Source organism: Python bivittatus, unplaced genomic scaffold (genome assembly GCF_059951505.1).
Source record: "Python bivittatus isolate LINGU-HERP-01145 unplaced genomic scaffold, Pbiv_v1 ctg000330_np1212, whole genome shotgun sequence".
Taxonomy (NCBI): domain Eukaryota; kingdom Metazoa; phylum Chordata; class Lepidosauria; order Squamata; family Pythonidae; genus Python; species Python bivittatus.
The window spans coordinates 33,529,077-33,549,401 of record NW_028277058.1 but is presented as its reverse complement, the minus strand read 5'-3'; the positions used below and the strand labels follow the sequence as shown (position 1 = coordinate 33,549,401).

The 20,325-nt window shown below is 36.3% G+C and overlaps 1 protein-coding gene across 1 annotated transcript in view; it reads left to right on the top strand.

Annotated features, from left to right (window-relative positions):
* GRIN2B (glutamate ionotropic receptor NMDA type subunit 2B) overlaps positions 1-20,325 on the top strand; it is a 222,320-nt gene that overhangs the window by 179,100 nt on the left and 22,895 nt on the right. The window contains exons 4-8 of the mRNA XM_088141546.1: positions 6,539-6,747; positions 9,531-9,702; positions 11,630-11,783; positions 14,156-14,281; positions 17,978-18,207. Of these exons, the coding sequence (XP_087997672.1) occupies positions 6,539-6,747; positions 9,531-9,702; positions 11,630-11,783; positions 14,156-14,281; positions 17,978-18,207 (891 nt within the window). The remainder of the gene's footprint in view (positions 1-6,538; positions 6,748-9,530; positions 9,703-11,629; positions 11,784-14,155; positions 14,282-17,977; positions 18,208-20,325) is intronic.

Sequence of the window (20,325 nt, the reverse complement as noted above, 5' to 3'; positions counted from 1 at the left end):
TTATTAATACATGCAATTATTCTATTAATAGCCATACACTTAAAACAAAGCCAATCCAGCAGTAATAGGAATTTCTGTTCAACTGGCTTGTTTTAGGGATCACATGAGCCGTCAATAAGCTAACAACAGAAACAGTCCATGCCAGCATCAAAGCTTCAACCCTACAAATCCACTCAGAAATTTAAAAGCAGTAAAGTACTTTGGAACTGTTAGCCTAAAATTAGCCTTCTTATTGGAATACCTTGATTTCATAATGGGATGTTAGGATAATACCACAAGTCATCATCATACAATGTTTCTTTTGACTGATAAAATCCTAAATGGCTTGGGCCCAGACTATTTAAGTGACAGTCTCATTCCATAGACCTTTTCCGTAACCCTGAGATAATCTTCGAACGTCCTTTTCTGTATGCTTCCATCTACTAAATTGAGGTAGGGAAATACAGAGGAGGAAGACTCTTCAGTGGTGGCATCCTATTTATTAGCTGTCTTTCCAAGGAGGTTGTGCTATTGGTTTGCATCCAGTAAAGATATTCCTCTTCTCCCAAGCATGATAAATATTAGATTCCATAGATTAGTTCTGAGAATGTGGACATCTCTGTAACACACTGCAATATGTTAGATATTTTATACTGTGTTTTCTTCTCGTATTGTTTAATTATATATTCATTTATTTTTATGGTCTTATTTTTATCAAGTTATTAATCTTCCTGGAAAATAGTTGTCATTAACATATTATATGAATATGAATAACTAGAAGCCATTGTAAACATTACATTACATCTTGTGGCAGTATTCCATACATTTGTTAATATGTTCTGTGAAGAGATTCTGAACTGGTTACCAATAAATTTAACTACATGAGTTAACTTGCATTATGAGTGAAAGAGGATATTTTATTTTAATTTTGAAGTTTCAAACCCAGTATTCACTGTGAAGCTTCCAATATAAGATCTTTTCCTACTTGTATAACCCAGTTGTAAGTTCTGATCTGCCAACTCAAGAAAATAGATGTACAAATTTAAATAGTAATGACAGTGTTTGTTTTATGAATGTTTTTATACTGTATGTGAAACTACCTAATTTAGCCATGGAAGATAATCCAAAAATTGCATTCTTGATTGTCCACTTACATGAATCGTCCTGCTGTACCCAGTAAACCACTTGATCTGCCTTAAGTAATATTTGTCACTTTACTTGCTCCAAAATACCAAAAGACATTGGGAACAGTTTTAGGAGCACACCATCCATGATTCCCAAAGCCTTTATTCCTACTGTGCCATTATATTTAGTCTGATGTGCTAAACATAGAAGCTTTTAACATTTACCTTCTTAACCTTTTCAGACTAATTAAGTCAGAGGGCAAGATTTTAGCAGGTGCAGAAAGCATGGAAATTGAGTAATAATGAAACCAGTAATTAATAACCTCTTAACAAAATTGTGGTACTTGTATAATCTGGGATGGTTGCCAATCTGAAATAATATGGAGAATGCATTTCTGGGAAATGATTATTTGTATTTATGAAGTGAGCATACACACTAAAAATAACATTTTTTTCCTTCTAACATTAAATTCTTGCATATCTACTTTAATAAGGGTGAAAATAGGAAGAAGCAGTAATGGTCTTTATGTAGCTATCCTATTTTGTCAGACTGAAAGCCCATTAATAACCATAAGGGGTTTAGCAGGTCCTACTTTAAGGTAAGCTTGAGGCTCATGAAGGAACATTTTTCATGTTAATTAATTCTGTATGTAAAGTATCAACCAATATTAATCTCTTTTCACCAATACACTTCCTAAGTGTTTGGAAACAGATTTCTAATATACCTTTCACCTGTGGCGTGCTGATCTTTTCAATGATGTATTCTAAGAAAAATAGCAGAAAGGTAGACAGGAGGGTCTTCTGACGCAAATAAAGTTTCCCTAAGGAATCATGAAACATAAATTAAGTGACTGCACAAGTGGCCTTCTTTCAGTCAGGTGATAAATGTAGCTGGTTAGGGTGTTTTCTTCATAACCTGAACTAATGTCATGAATACTTCAATACAAGTCTGAGTCCGTTCTTTCACTTTATTTAGTCCATATTCTGAAGATATTTCAACAGATGCTGAATTGTGATCTGGACATATTGAATACTTAGCAGTCATGGGGGAATCTACCAAAATAGATCTCATTGACCCAATTTCAAGGCCACGGCCAGCTGTGTTAATCTTTCTCCAAGGAATCTGATTTTCTCATGAAGTCATAAAAGCTGTGTGACAACTCCTAAGAAAAAGAGCTATGTTGCTAGCCATTTGGGGCTTTCAACAGTTATGAGCAATGTAACAGACAAAATACAGATTATATATTTCTTTGATCTTATGTCTGCAGTGTCAGTCAGCAATATTAACTTAAATTTCTCGCTGTATCCAGATTTTGGAAACAACTATCAGTGCCATACATCCTATGATTTCTGCTGTTCTACTACTGCAGACGTTCTTGCAGGGTGCTAAATACAAAATGGAGTGTAGAAAGGCAAAATGTGGCATTCTGATCTTTTGTGTAAGTTTTGTCTTTTACAGAAACTACAAAGCATGGTTCCTGCTATCTTTCCTATGTCAGAGGAAGCAACTTATGCAATATTGAAAAGGAAGATAGAATATGCATAATTTGTACTAATTTATATACTGTAGAAGTACAGTATATACCACCATCATGTAGAGAACTGTGGCCTGTTAATCTGTACACCTGATTAATCTTCTATCCATGTGCTCACTTGTAAAGGGCACTTTCAAGGTTCTTAAACTCGCTTCTTATGGCATTTCATTTTTTAGTAAGTCATGAAATGGATAATCCTTCAAATAGAGGATGCATTCAGTAGAAAGCACTTGGTTATTCCATCATGCTATCCTTGCTTTTTCAGCAGAATAAATGTCTCAGCTGAAGTAAGAGTGCATCTCCAGTTGGTAATGCTGTAGCTGACCTCAATAATATGGAAATATGACTACTTTCGAATTTCAGCAAGAAACATTTTTTGAATGTGAAAGTAACTGAAATGGACAGATTCATCCATCTTTAATTTCAGGGATTCAAAAAATTTTGACACTAGTTCCAGTTCAGCTCCAACTGCAATTTCACATAGTTGGCCTTTGTGATTGTGTTCTGCGTTCATTACAGAAGTACACAGTTTTATCTAACTGATTTTATTCCAAGTTGATCAAGTTTTCTTATGGCATTAATAAAGAGATTATTGAGGCCATCCAAATATCAGAATATAAAGGGTCTCTCTATCTCTGGGCCTGACCCAGCCAACTAGGATAACTTAGAGTGATCAGGCAATTGCTGCCTTCAGTTGGCTTTTGCTGCCATCACTTTCTTTTCCTCTCCTCAATCAGAGTTATAGAAGCAAGGCCAAATGAAAAAAATTACTTCCCTGTTTGCAGTTTGAGGCAGTTTAAACCCACTCTCAGGTAGCCAGTCTGGAATGTCAAGGTCTCTGAGCTATGTTAGCAGATTACAACTTTACAAGACACTATCTTGCACCAAAACTATCTGTTAATAAGAACATGCAACAATAAAGAAAAACATGGATCAGTGTTAGGCTTAAAGAAAAGGATTAGGCAAGTATGAGCTAAGGGACAATGGGTAGGTCTACTTAAGATGTTAATTAGCTCTCGGAGAAAAATTAGCTCATGAGAACTTTGCTGCAATCCTGTCTGCAGCACATTCTTGTCAATGGTAAGTGCTGAAGTCACAAGATGGAAACCAGTGGTTCTCAGCCTAGAGGGGGCCATTATGTAAACACGTTTAAGCTGCTTTGAGACCACCATGCAAACCAACAAGTATCCATTAACTCAGAAAGGTGGGAGGAAGAAATTTACAGTTTAACACTGGAACATAAATATAAAAAGGCTTTGAATTCTTTGGTGTGCAGTGTGCAATCAATCAGCTGTTGGGCTGAGGGTTCATTTTGTCTACAGTAAAGATTCTAAACTAGCAGAGCCATATTTGGGAGTCTTCTGCCAAAACTAGCCAAGAGTTGAATTTAGGATTAAGCATATGTTATTTACTGCTAAGCCCACATGTGAAGTCTGATACCAGTTTCAGATGGTACCAATGGCTTTGGCATTTAGCTGATTTCTCTGTACATTTCACTTTCTTTAAATTGACAACTGCTGTTCAGTATCTTCCTGAGAAGATGCTCTCAATCTTTCTGATCATTCCTGCATTGATACACTAAGATGACTGCCTATTAACCTAGGTTGCCTAAATCTACACTAAGATCTTGATGATGGCCTGATTATTACATCATAGTTTTTTGTCATATTCTGGGGAATAAAATGTACAAGCTGCATTGCAGAAATCACCAGCTCAAACAACTGAGGATGATTTCATCTTTGATCCCCTCCCCTCTGCTTTTGTAAAGATCTGAAAAGTTGGGCAAGACAAGTACATGTGTACGCAAACATGCACGTGCGCGCACACACATGCATTACATACCTATTCAACATTGTAAATAAATGAGGTTGATCTTAAGTGGGATGAAATATAGTGTTAAGAAACATAATTTTTCTGAGAATGATGGTAGTGGCTTCTCAGGAGAAAGTAAAGGCCATTCACCGCTTTCTGAAATACCTGAAGAGTTGACCTAATGCCTTTCAGTGCTTAAGTCTTCTATTGTCACATCCTTTGGGACTGTGTAAGAAAGTCACTGATGCGTATAAGTGACTTTCTATTTCTTGAAATAAGGTATTCACAGAGTTCACATTGGATTTTCTCTCTTAAAAAAAATCAAATCAAGGCTTTAAAGAAGCAATAAATGTTTAATGATGGTGCTGGATGCTGTTAAATTCGAACACCAGAAAAATCCTTGATTGTATAAAAGTAACCTCTTACAACTAAAAAAGGTGTTTTTGTGTAGTGATTCTGAAACAACAGATGTAGCAAAAAAGGGTGAATTGACAGCCATAGGGAACTGAAGCCCACAGAGCAGATACAGAGGGAACAACCAGAGCTGATGGCAGTCTTCCACCCACACCACCCTTGCTGTCAGTTTGCTTCAACTAAACCCTGTGGGAGAAGGTAGAGAACTGCATCTACAACAAATGAGAGTTTATTTTAGATTGATTGAGCCTATAGCTTCTTGGCTGATATCTACTAAGCAAGGTTATAATTAGTGTCAAAGAAGATAGTGAAATAGTTTGAAAATGCCATAGATGATATTTGTGCATTTCTTAAAGCAATATTGCATGTTGTGGATCATCCTAATTCAGTCACACTGTAAGTAGTTCAAAATCATTTTTTTAAAAAAAGAGAACTCTTGTTCAATGAATATGCTTATAGAAACACCTCTACTATTTATAGTAACTCAGGAACTATGGATATTAATTGAAAGTGATTATTCAGCATTTCATACTTCACTACAACCTCAATTGAGCATTCTTTAAAATGTTATGTGCTGCAGAAAACTAGCCACTTTTTTTACATTTGTGGGAAAAAAATCAAATTAGTGGTTAAGAAATACAAGTACTCTATAAATTCAGCCTAGAAATGAGATTTTATATGGAAAAGTTTTCATTTCTTAATGTAAATTTTGTCCACTAATCTTGCTCTTCTAACATTTCATATAAGAGTAGGTGTACAACTTCTTTTGACAGGATCAAATTTGTCCTAAAAATCAGGTTTGCAGCTTCATGCAGTCACCTGGAGCAGTGGACATTAAAAACAGTGATGGCTGCAGGCATTTTATCAGATGGCCTGTTAATTGTGTACTTCCTTGGAAAAACTGAAGTTGGCCTCATCTATCCATCCAACCTACTCACTTCCAGGTTTGATTATATGAAGCACTCTATAAGGGAGAAACTTTGAGCTTGGCTTAAAAATTTCAGCCAGCCCTCAACTGGGAGCTTGCATCTTTGATACTATTCTAGTATACGTTGGTTACAATTGGCTTGTGATTGTTTCCGATTTCTAAAGGCCCTGGTTCCTAGGAACAGCACATCTGGAGAATCATTCATTCATACCTGAACCTGCCAAGCTGTTGAGATCTACTTTTGAGGCTGTATTTTAAATCCTCCTGCTATCAGTTGTGTGATGGGTAAAAGAGGCAGGGTCTTTCTTGTCAATGGTCTTTTCTGAGAGAGGTCTATCTAGTTCTATTACTTTTAGTTTATCTGAAAAACTGTTTCAGATAAAGTTTTACTTTTTTTTTTTACTTAGGTTGTTTTTTCTTTACTGAGAATCTAACTCCTTTTCCTTGGACCAGGGGCTGGAGTAGGTTCAAAGTAATAAAGATATGGTGGATTATTGGTTTTGATTATTTGGTTTTGATTGGAATATAATTAGTTGTCTTCAGCATGACTGACAGAAAGCAAGGATATAAATCATACTAACAAGCAAACAAACACATGGAGATCTATAAATAGACATTCATAGATTTGATGAGTTCTTGGTTTAGACATTATTTTTCTGCATTCTGTAGGTATATGTTCAGCTGTTCCTTGTGGACTGAGCATGATTTTAGCAGTGATATCTTTCTTTCTTTTTGTATCATTTCAGGTGGGATGGTGGAAGGACAAACGCCTTAAGATGAAATATTATGTGTGGCCACGTTCTGAGCTATACCCTAACTGTGAGGAACGTGAGGATGACCATCTTAGCATAGTGACCCTTGAAGAAGCACCTTTTGTTATTGTGGAAAATGTGGACCCACTAAGTGGTACTTGTATGAGGAACACTGTCCCATGCCAAAAGCGAATTGTATCAGAGTAGGTACCAACGAAACCTTTTCTAACTACAGTAGTTCTTTTCAGCATGTTTCTTCCTGCAACAATGACAGTACAGCTGGATTGTTTCAGAGGAGTCATGTTTAATTAATTTTGTCTCACTCCACTCTGCAGCATTATCTGCATCAAGTGAGCTTTTCAGTGGTGGGTATTTAATTTATGTATTTATGTATGTATGTATGTATGTATGTATGTATGTATGTATGTATGTATTTATTTATTTATTTATTTATTTATTTAATATTTATATAGCTGTCCATATTGTAAACATGACTGGGTGGTTAACAAAGTTTTAAAAAATCAGTCCAGAGCAATAATAAGATAAAAAGAATTAGAACCAAAAACAATGGGGCATAAAATGGCAACCAAGGAATCTAATAAATCAACATTTCATGGGCTCTCCTGATCTCCTGACTCTCGTGCCTGGGAAAACAGCCAGGTCTTAAGGGCTTTCTGAAAGGCCAGCAGGGTCAGAGCCAGCCTATCCTCAGATGGCATGGTATTATATTATATGAAGGAATGCAGAGTCAGCTATGGAAAGAAACTAGGAATTACAAAGTGAAGTTTTACTTAATTCTGAATGTCACAATAAACCTAATTTCATCACACCAATGTGGCTGCATGATAGTTTTATCTGGAATTTTCTAGGGCTATGTTTTAATTAATTTATTTTATTTGTATGCTGCTTATTTTTCAGGACTCTGGATAGGAACCAACCCTTTCCTCATATAGCTACCTGTGGCTCCCACCTTTCCCCCAGTCCTTTTTTGATCATCATATGATAGCATTTCCAAAACATCCAGAGTGTCTCCTGAGTCAACTCTCCTATACAGTATTCTATTTATTTTATTTTTTTCTTTACCTATTTTCCTTTCATTAGATAGCACTTGGGTTATTTTACTGACAAATTAGCTGCATGATGCTTAAAGTAAACTTCACAACTGCAAAACTTGCATCAAGTTACTGCCATCCAACACCCATCCAACATCCAACACCTAAATACTTCATCATTTAGAGAGAGCTTCATCATCTTGGACCCACATTTTCAGATCTAATCCCAACCACTAGGGCCTTACTGAACAGTTCAAAAGAAACTGTTCTCCTGATTTAGGGCCCCTCTATGGGAACAGCATCTTCAGTTGTCATTCAGTGGTACAGGATATTTCAGTACCTCCACTTATTCAGATAATTCAGTTCCATATGGGGATCTCTATTGGATGGAAGTACCATTTAACTTTCCTGAATCAGGGGAATTTCATCTTATTTTCTTCCATCAGAATCTTTAAACAATTCTTAGAAGATTTACCCATAAATACTCACAAGTTTAAATCTTGTCCTCAAGTGGAGACTTTCTCTGATTATCCTCCATTCTCTTTAAGAACTCCATCACATTTCTCACTCACTGCCCTATCCAGATGGGATTATCAGATTTGATATCTGATTCCCTCTTATCGTTGTCTCCTTTGGAACACACCCTGCTCTACCCTGATATTGGTGAGTGTAGAGGCAAGAAGGAATGGCCTTGAAGGCAGAAGGAAGAGACGCTATGAAAGGCAATAGTCAGATAAAAGGGTCCTGAGCCCGGGCCAAGAATGTAATGTGAGCATACATCTCAGACAAGCCCCTCCTTAGTTCACTTGAAGATGGAAGGAGTGGGGAAGCCATTCAGACTTTCAAGATTCTATTACTAAAGCTGTATTATAAAAGTACTGACCTACACGGCACTGGTTTCCTAGTCTGGTCTACCTTGAAGGATTGATAGTGAGCCATTGCATTTTATCTCATTTAAATGTTTTTGTTCTGCAGGATCCACAATTATTTCTATGATATATGAAGCTCAAGGCAGGAATTGTCACTATTGATGCAATAGTTTTCCAAATGGGCTATGGCTCTGAACCTTTTGTGTTATGGACACAAGGTCAGGGTCCTGTATCCAGAAGCATCAGATTTCATTCAATGTGCACTGTCTACAATTCTGCTATGGCCTTGCAATATATTTCAAGCTGTTTGACTGCAGCCTTCAACCTTTATTAAGTATTAGAGGCTTGATGTTCAGTCCAGTAATATGTAGCTTTTAGGGAGCATGCATAGCTTCACTGGCTCTCTGATCATTTGTTCCCATCACCAGGTAACTTATTACTCACTTATATTTGTGATTCATAGGGATCCCAGTAAAGAAGAACTGGTTACTGACCTCTAATAGAGTTTCTTTGATGGCCATCTGTGAATTCATATAACCCTCCATCTTTTCCTTTTACATAGCTTACCTTATCTCTTCTCTTCCAAAGCTGCTGTACCAGTATTTGGAAATCAGGGGAAAGTTGGAGCCAGACCTAGCTTATAAGGGAAAGGGGGGAATCCTGCGCAAACTCGTATCTCTTGAAAAGTTCTGTGTTTGCCTGCTATGCATTTACAGAAGCCATATGAGTAAATTCAGAAATAACCTTTTAAAAGAATTAAGCTAAATATTAAATTCTCATACACATTTTGGCAAGAATTTTGATTAAAGAAAGACAAATCATAATATTTGTTTTTTCTATATTTCTGCTAGTGGTGTTCAGTTTCTGCTAACTCTGAAGGCTAGATTTATATTTCAGTTTAGAATCAAGCCTGGGAATTCTTTTAAAAAATTATGTGGTATTTATCAAAATAAATTTAAAAGACCTTTTGAATGCAACATGATGGGAAACACGCACCATGTCTTTTTGTTTATAAATTTAGCATATTTTTATTCTGCAAAATTATGTCTTGTTACCTTTGTCTAGAAACAAAACAGATGAGGAGACCGCCTATATCAAGAAATGTTGCAAAGGGTTTTGTATTGATATTCTTAAGAAAATTTCCAAGTTTGTGAAGTTCACCTATGATCTTTACTTGGTAACCAATGGTAAACATGGAAAGAAGGTCAATGGAACATGGAATGGAATGATTGGTGAGGTAAGCCAAGAAAGACTGAACTTTTATCTCATCACAAAGCAGGCTTTTCACAAAACTGAATGAGTGTTTCTCTAGCACAGATTCTGAGAAATAAGTCTTATATTCCAAATCTACATATTACATTGGAGTTTTACTACTTGGAAAAAAACCTGTATTTAAATTCTCATTAAGCAAATTCATTACGTGGCACAATATTTAAGTAAAGCATAACAACCTACACATATTGCTGAACTGCAACTCAACTTTTATCATCCTTTACCATTGGTACTGCTGTCTAGGGCTGCTGACAATTCAACAAAATCTGGAAGTCCACAGATAGCCCACCCCTGCTTTACACAACTGTAAAAAGTTTAAAAAAAGGAAAAGAGCAAATAGAAGAAAGAATTGTCCTAGAAGAGGATGGAAAAAGAAGGGCAGGAGAAATAAGCCTATCTTGTTTTGTTTGCAGTAATGAAACTACTTTTTATCCTCATTTCAGAGGAGAAGATGAAAACTATATTTAGCCATTGAAATATCACCTCCCTTTCTTCATGTTATGCCATCCAGAAGTAGATATTGCCACCCTCCCCCCACCTCAAGACAGCAGAGTTAAGTCAGGGGAATCTGGCAGATGGCAGACCATGTGATGCACTATCAATTGCCTCATCTTTGGGAGGAGGACAATGTAGTCTTTAGTCAGTGTTTACCTGTCAATGTTTCATTCCAGTACTGGGTACTATACTAGGAAATATTTTATCTTAACTATCATTCAGAATGTTCCAATATGTACATCAATTCTTGAACCATATACAGTGGTACCTCAGTTCACGAACTTAATTCGTTCCATGACTCTGGTCGTGAACCAAATTGGTCGTGAACCGAATCAAATTTTCCCATAAGGTTCAATGTAAATATGGTTAATCCATTCTGACCCCTCCGAATTTGGTCGCCAACCGATTTTTGATCGCATCCTGAATCAAATTTCCCCATAAGGTTCAATGTAATTACGGTTAATCCATTCTGAACCATATGTTTTTTTTTTTAAAACTGCAAAAATATGACAAAGTACAGCACGAAGAGAGAGAAAGCTAACCTTGCTCGATGCGACTTCTGGCGTGGAGGACAGGAAGATGGGTGGGGAGGCGGATATTGCTTGGAGGGAGAGTCCCCCTCCCTTCAGGAAGCCGCGACCACGTGTCACGGGAGGGAAAATGGCCGTGGATTCTGTTTGTAACCCAATCCGGCGTTCGCAAACGGAGGCAAAATTTTGCGACTGGAGCTGTTCGTGAACCAAATTGTTCGTGAACAGAAGCGTTCGTGAACCGAGGTACCACTGTACTTTCCTTTGGTCCCATTTGTTTGTCTGTTAAATTTATAACCCTTCCCCCCCCCCCCCTGTTTCCTCCAGGTTAATACATGGCACTCCCTCCTCCAAGTTGTACCTCTGCTGTGGGTCAGGTTGAACTAAGAGAAAATGACTGGTCGTGAGCTTCTATGGCTGAGGTGGACCTGAATCTTGGTCTCCCTGGTGCTACTAGTTGCTACACTACATTGATTAGCTATAACATAATGAGACACTTTTCATTTGATCTCTTCCAATGTCCATCCTCAGAATATATTATCACTTTTTTTCCTTGCATTCTCTCTTCTGTCTTTAAAATCATGCTGTAAATTGGGAACTTCTTTTATTCCATACTTTCTATTGTTTATGGAAGCCAGTTATGTAGATACTTATGAATATGTGTCTGTTCATTGTTGTTTCATGTGCTTCCACACTCAACCTTCCTGTCATGGATATTGGAATTATATGTTGTTTTGAAACTTCCTGTTATTCATAAAGAATTTTTAGTCCCTTATTCTACCAATATGGAAAACAGAGAAGTGATAAAGAATGGCAAAGGTGGAGCTTGAATGCCTAAAATAATCTTTGTTCTTTCTCCTCATTTAGGTGGTTGCCAAACGTGCCTACATGGCTGTGGGATCCCTCACCATAAATGCAGAGCGTTCGGAAGTGGTAGATTTTTCTGTTCCCTTCATTGAGACAGGAATAAGTGTAATGGTGTCACGAAGCAATGGGACAGTCTCGCCTTCTGCCTTCTTAGGTAAAGCATTCTTTGGAGGCAAAGTGCAGGGGAAAATATGTCAAGATGTTTGTAGTTTGTAGTTCTTTTTCTGATTAAAATAAATAGGCATACATTTCATATGCAGTCTTGGATTTGTTGAAGTTCTAGCCTGGGCTAGATTCAAGAACCAACATCAGACAAGAGAATAAGAAATTAACTTTAGAAACACAAGCACCAGATTCTAAAGCTAGATATTTCTAGTGAATATCATTGAATAATTATATTCAAATAAATGTTTTCAGTTTTTCTTCTACCTTTACTTCCATAAGCCTGATGATGCCACCTCTTAGAATAAGATTTCCAACTCTTTTGATGTTGGTCCCAGAAATATGTCATGCAGAAAGATTACTTTGTCTTGTATGTAAAAAAATGCAGAAGTTTATTTCTGGAATATAGCAGTCTATTTTCAGGATTTGGAAAACCTATTTTGGCAGAGCCCTCAGAGCAAAACACAATAATATAGCAAATTTTTTTTTTAAGTTTCCCAAGTGTACATGCAGCAGAGAAAACATATCAAAATAATTTAGATAATCCCTGAAATTGATGCAGATTATAGCATTATGAAAGGTCTATTAATTATGTCAATCTTTGTTAGACTCTGGAATTATGCATTGAAAAACCCTAAGCTATCCCCCTGGTAATAGGAACTCCAGAATCTAGATACAAGAAATTTGAAAGCCCTGTCCTATACAGTTATCACTATACATTAGACAATGGTAGAATTCAAAGTAGGACTCACTCTGCAGGTCTCAGCATATAAACAATGGTGTATGAAATATGGTCTTCTAGTATTCAGTCCTCAAAACAGTCAGAACTTTAAATACTATAACCAGCACTTTGAACTAGATTTGGAAATACTCTAGAAGTATCATGAACAGCCATGAATCACAAGTTCTATATAACAGGCCTGTTAGCAGTGACAACAGCATTTTAAACATTCTTTTGAAAGCAGCCCAGTATAGCATGTTGCAATAGGTCAGGGATAGGCTATTTTTTGATTGCCAGAAGCCACATGTGACATTTTTTAGGTGGAACAGAATTTTTTAGTCTTAGATATTTGGATTTTTTTCTTTAAAAAATAAGGTTTGGGGCTGTATTCAGCCCAGGTTCCTTATATTCTCCACCTTTGCAATAATAGAGATAGACATCATCAATTAATTTAAATATATATGACAATAGACAGACATGCTTGCTCTACGAAAAGGGTGCATTTGGTTCACTAGCTAAATCTGATGAAAGATGCTCCTATTTACTGCTGTCTACTGGACCATCTAGAATTCAATCCAGATCCAGCAGCATCCTGAGACTGTGAACCTGATTCTTTGGGGATGGTTCTATCAATTCCAAAATAGGCCACATCATTAAACATTGATAGGCTTTTCTCCTGATCATCAACATTTCAGTTTTATCTTCATAAAGTTCCAGTGTTTTAACACTTCACCTATCCCAATTTCCTAAATATTGATTCGGAAGTTCTGCTGCCTTGTTGGAATTAGATAGAAAGGGAAACACAATCATATGTTATCAAGATATTTATTGTGGGAAGTCCAGTGATTTCTTCCATGTGTTTCAGCTATAGGTTAGACAGCATAGCTGGGGAAATCAGTAAGCCAAAGGCAAGCAGGAAAAAAAAATATTTTTTTGGTATGTAAGAATAGAATCAGAATAGTAAACCTAGAATGCTAGTGTGATTAATGGCACTGAAAACTGCTAAGAAGATAACCAACAAGATATCCTCCCCTATTTCCCACAAACTTTTATATGTGCTTAGGTCTCTTTGGATCCTTTGCTGCTTAACTTCTGCATTTAATTTTGTTAAAGACACAAAATTGGAGACTGAAAAAAAAATGACAATCCTATGATTGAGTCAGCCTTCATGATTAATGCAGTCTACAGGCAGTATGCCGAGCATACTGCAGTTTGGGAAAGTCAGATGGCAGAATGTGGTACTGAGTGGATATTTTAGCTTCCTATAAATTGCAGCATTCATTTTTATAAAAGCCAACTTCAAATTCTTACGGGGAAAGAAATGCTTGAAAACATATGGGTGATGCTAGCTGAATGCACATATGCTAAAGAATAGCTTAGTGGGGCTTCAGTGCCATGAGTGATTGCTCCCTCTTTCCCATAACTAGAGGATCTAGAATAATGTCACAGAAATGTAAGAAGAACAACCCAACATTGTTTAGTTGCTGAGAGTTTTAGTTCACAACATTTTAAACAGCATATAAACTCTGTCTATAAGTTTAGTCAAGCTATTTCAGAAGATATAATTAGATGTCTAATGATTTGCACTCTAGAGTATGTTGGAAAGGTTCCTGTGAAATAATTACCTGTCCTTTTCTGTCCAGAGCCATTCAGTGCTGATGTGTGGGTGATGATGTTTGTTATGCTGCTTATAATCTCTGCGGTGGCTGTCTTTGTCTTTGAGTACTTCAGCCCTGTGGGATACAATCGGTGTCTGGCTGATGGCAGAGGTAAGAAGATACATCTTTTACCATGTAATCTTTATGATCCATATTGGACAGAAAGAGACTTCTTCTCCATTGATATGCACGTCAACCATAGTTGGTGTTGACTGTTAGTGACCACATAAATAGATTTTCTCCAGGAGTCAACCATGTACAGATATGTTTCCCCCCATGCCTAAAGAAAAAGATGAATAATGAAGTCCACAAACAACAGTGAATCTGAATGGATCTCTTTGGATGAAAGAGAAATTCCACAACTCAAAATACTGGATTGTTCATTTCCAGCAGGCCCAGAAACTAGAAGCCAAATCCACTGCATATTTTTCTGGAATGTTTCTAAAGTAAAGTCATTATGGTCAAACTGAAATATTCAGTTGGAGAACTGTTCCAATTTGAATTGGTACTAACAAGTATATAACATTTTCCTATTTTGCTATGCATATTACTTTTATCTCTAATTTCTTGATGGACATTTGAAAGCTTTGATTAATTTTCCTGCCTTGCTTCTCTTCATCTTCCCAAGAGAAGTATTTTCAAACTGATGCAGAAATGGGGTGAAATGAATTCAAGACTGGAAAAACCAGAAATTTACTGAAACTCTATAATACTGGGGAAGAGGAAAATAAAAAATTAAGGGAGCAAGACTGACCAGTTGATTTATGATCAGAGGACCAAGGCAGATACTAGATCAGATGAACAGAGATGGGTACTGCTGTGGCTTCATTAAGGTGTTAAATGGTTCCCTTCTTAGCATATTCTGGTTTATCTCCAGAATGATGAAATAATACGTTTGAAGATTCTGTGAAACTTCCACCAACTCCCTTGCAATCCTATAAAAAATCTTGAGGAATTATTCTCTGTGAATTCAATGCAAACGTGTAATGTGCAGACTGAAATATTGTCATCCTTCAAATTTTGAATGTCTTTCAGTGTTACGCTGCAGTTAGGGGCAAAAACAAATAAGCAGGACAAAACCGGGTGCTAATATATATTTTTTTATTTTGTGATAAAATGTTTATAAATACTTGTTTTTGAAGGAAAATAGGTGCATAAATATGCAGTGTTATGAAAAAATGTGTTTCAAATATTAAATTCAACTTTTTGTGCATATTAAAAATCCTGCATAGTAAGGCAGAAGTGGAACATAATAGGAACACAAATGAAGGCATGGGAAACCCAAGTGGACCAAAAACAAGTGATCCATCCCTGAGTGATTGGCCATGAAATACTTTTGAAATCGTCAGCATTTGATAATTGCATTTGATAATTGCATGCTGGGTGGGATAGACCATGGTGTGATTACCAAAGGCAATTCATCTGTTTTTAAGCATAAATATGTATTCGGAATCCTAGTCATGCTTCTATCATCAGATTCCCAGAACAGGCTTTTATTAAAAAAACAAAAACACTGATAGCACATGGGAATTCTGTACTACACAAATCTGAAGTAATGCTCAGTTTTCAATAGTGTTTCAGTGTAAGCATGTAGTGAAACAAGTTTGAAGTCTTCGATTTTACAGTCTTTTTTCTTTCTTTTAAATGTTCCTTACTTGCATATTCAAATTTTTAAAATGCAAATTACAGGCTGCTATATAAATTAATTTGCATGCAAAAATAAATGTTGATGAAAAACCTCACTGTTACATTTTCAAAAAGCCAAGAAATGCAAAATGAATGTTTCTCATAATAACATCTCATCTGAATTGCATATGTAAGAGCCAGATTTGTCATTAGATACATTGATTCAATTCTTATTGAAAGTCAGTCCAGGTTGTGGCATATATTAATAGTACAGTTAATAGACTCTAGGGAATTGGTTCAACTAAGTTCTGTACAAATGCAGAAGGGAAAAACTGTGACTGAAGAAAATCTCTACTGCATAGCCATACCTTATACCATGAAGAGGAATAAAACGGTGTGGATGTTGTAAAAAAATTCATTATTGGAAGTGATACAAGAATATATGAGAAGATTCAAGTCAAACAGCTTACTAGTAGGCAAGCAGCAAGTGAAAAGACCAGCAACTGCCTCAACAGAACTTAACAGTTGAGGACAACTGGAAGAAGAGTAGAATGTTGTTGCCTAGTTACCAAGAGAACATTCCAGCACCTTTTCCCCACCTCAGAACCCTACATATAAACATAATCATCATTAACAAATATATGCTTCATATTGACGACAACGTCTTTACCTTGTAGTTCACTGAAAGGATAATTTTGGTTCAGATCATAATGACCTTGTAGGGGCCAATGTTTGTTTTTTTTAAAAAAAATATGAAGGACTTTTTTTCCGTGTGTGTGTATATATCTCCATAGTCATTACAGAATCTGTATCACTGTGAAATCGTTTTTACTCGTGGGAGTGTTTCTAAATATCTAAGAAAAATAATGTGAGAAACGTATCTGTCTCTGCGTATCATACTCAAAAATGCTAAGGTTTTGAGAGTAGTTTAGCATATTTGTGTGTGGTTTATGGTTTGACTTCCACATAAATCCTTGCCTTGCAATTGTTTAAGTTACAGGAATGGCTTGCAGTTCATAATTTTTGTAGATGTATAATAATGCCTATTAATACAAGCCAAGCTATCAAACAAGATGATATTTTTGTTCTATTTTATCCTTCTTTGAGGTAATCAAATAAATAGTCTTTTACTTTCCCAACAGTCCAGAGTTTAATGATTAGGGTGCCAGTGACTGGGTTACAGCTCAAAGACCAAGTGTATTGGACTGTCTTGCCTCCAAGTTCATGTTTCTATTCATTCATTTCTTTTGAATGACCTACCCAACTTTTCTCGAGGCAGCTCTTCCATTTTAGGACTGTCATAACTATAGTATCTTGTGTATGCAAAATGCATTTTTTCTATTTATAAATGTGAATATTGTATGAAATATGGCTCTTAATAACTGAGAAAATATGTTAGTTCACCCTTCCCTAAGCCAATACACTCAGATGTATCAGGCCTCCAACAACCAGATTCCTAGTTAATTTGGTCATCAGTCATGCTGGTTAGGATATTGCAAGAGTTTTAGATCCAGCACATCTCTAGGCACCAGGTTACAAAAGGCTGTCACAGATTGATGGAAAAGAGTTGTAGAAAAGAAACTACATCTGCACCTGCTTTATGCAATGCATACATTCATGTAGACCTTAGAATGTGTGTAGATGCACAAGACTCTTAAGCATGTGTGATGCTGCTGCTGCTGCTGCTATCCATTCAATTGTGTCCAATTCTCAGTGATTCTATGGACCAGTTCTCTCCACATTTTCTGATCTTGTATGGCTTCTTTCAGTTGTTTTATACTCTGCATAAACATGCATAGGCTGTGCCAACTCCAACACATGGAGTAACTTAACAAGGTCTGCCATCTAAGAAGTATTGGCTAATGAATACAGCTGGGTCAGACCACAAACTCTGATTTATATCATATTTAATACTGAGATTGCATTTCTGTGCCCACTTATTCAAGAATAAGTTCAATGGAGGACCATGGAGCTAATATTTTTTGTTGGTACATAAATTATGGTGAAAACTAATGCAGAATAAATTATATTAGAATCAGTGGGTTGATTCTAATCACTGTCTCTGTTTTAGCCAACAGCATGTCATCTGATATTGGAGAAAAGCTAAGATTTTATTTCACTCTTAGAATGATTTGCTGTGCTAGTTCTCTTACTCTTTCTATTGTATTTTGGCCATTTCAGAGCCTGGTGGTCCATCTTTCACAATTGGTAAAGCTATCTGGCTACTGTGGGGCCTTGTGTTCAACAACTCTGTGCCAGTGCAGAATCCCAAAGGGACTACAAGCAAGATCATGGTATCAGTATGGGCCTTCTTTGCTGTCATCTTTCTGGCCAGTTATACTGCCAATTTGGCTGCCTTTATGATCCAAGAAGAATATGTGGACCAGGTGTCTGGACTGAGCGACAGAAAGGTAATCCTCCTGCCTCCCCCCACCACAAAGCCTTTTGTTCCTTCTCTCCCTAAATTGGCATATACTGTACCTTTTTAACAATGATAACAGATATAATGTAATATGAATGGAATGTTATAATACTTAGAATATTATGGAAATTATGCAGCAAATGTTTCTTTTTATCTATGAGCTATGGATTGTGATTCTCTAAAACCAAGTTTCTCAAACAGATAGAGGAACTTCTTTTAAGAATCACAAACTATTTGTTGAAATCTTCCAAAATAACAGATATTACATTTATACAATGATTAAGATAACAGAATATGCTTATCCTTTTCTAATTTCATGTGATCAAGGCAACAATGAATGAATAGATAAGTTCTCTCCCACCAATTCCTTCAGCCACCTAGTTCCTTGTAGTGATCTGAATTTTGTCTTTGACAAATAAAATGAACAGCATATGCTATTTTTGGGTGATTTGCCTCTCCTTAAACAGAAAATAATAACTGTTGAGAGGAAAAGCCCATTGCACAGATCAAAACCCAATGTAACTCCAAGTGTTTGTGCTAGTGTATGGGCTCCTTGCTTCTTGCCCCCCCAAAAACTTTTGAAACTGCAGCCTTTTCACCACCACCCCAGCTGATTATCAGGAGAAAAGTTGGGCTGCACTGGCAAAATTGTTATTGTAGAGATATGCTATTCTCCTGCCATTTAACTATGAAGCATGAAATTGGTTCCTATTCACCAGCCATTTCCAGTTTTCTTTTCTTCCAGAATTAGGTGACATAATTCTAAATGGAAAAAATTATGAAAGAAGATACACTTGATTTGTTATTAGTTGTTTTTAATTCATATTTTAAAAAAGCAAATAAAATAGGAATTAAATCTTTCATTTTTTCCCTTTTGGACTATGTGAATGCTTCAATATGCCAGGATTAGCGATTCTGCTGTTAGCAACCCTGAGAAGAAGAAGAAGAAGAAAAAAAAAGGAAATCTAAGTTGAGATTAGTTTCCTATTTCTCTTGTTATAGTTTCCTTGTTTTTACTCTTATGTGAATATTTCTATGCATAAATTACACGTGTTATTTTCTGGTAGACTAGGCTGCTTAAGAGTATTAGCTGTAGATCACAGCACAGTGGGAAATGTGTATGTGTACACATATGTGTACAATGTATGAGAAATCCTGCCCTTTTTCTGAGTCCCCCACCCCTTCTCCTAACTCTTAATTGGAAGTGGAACTGCTTGAAAACATGGACATAGCTGCGAAGTGCTTTAGTTCAAATATCAATTTTGACTCATTCCTTTCAGGATTTTCTCTCCTCCACAATGCTACAGGGATTGTTTGTGTATAATGGGACCCTGAGGGATTAATGGAAGCGTGAATGTGTTTTTCCACTTATTGATTGATTTTCCCCCTGTTGATTATCAATTATCTTATTGAGCATAAGAGAAACATTTAGAACATGGTAAACTGATGCCTAGGCATCTTTAGTAAGAGCATGAGGAGAGGAGAGCAGCAGTGCATTTCTTTTCCACGGGACAAAAGCAAAAAGATAAGTGCCATGGATGCTTAAAAAAGGAATTCCTGTGATTTTCTTAACCTCTTTCATTTTCACAATCTGAGATCAGTTTCAGTTTCATCTTTATTTTGGTAAAAGACCAGCATAAAAACCGGAAGCAATCAAACAACAGCACTATAAAGAAAATATCAATTTTGATTATTTTCTGTGGATGAGTATGTAGTATTCTAACATGCTATTAATAACATGAAGCTAAAAATATCTAAAACTTGATTATGGTGTTTAAAGCTGCGACTATATCCCTAACCAAAACTAAATGGCAGGAGTTTGAAAACACTATATTGTATCACTAAAAATCTAAATTTAGTGCTGTTAGATTTAGTTAAAAAGGTAAGAGTAAGGTTCTTTTATTCCATCACTGGATGTCTCTATTTCAGTCAATAAAATCAGAGGATGTCAACACACATTTAATTTTAATACAGTAGCAGTATGGCAGAAATCCAAGGGAGTGGGGTCCAACTGAAATTTGAGATCAATTCCACATGGTATGCAGAAATGGATAAAGAGAAAATATGATTCACTTTTTCATATCTAATATAAAGTGCAAAGAGGAAC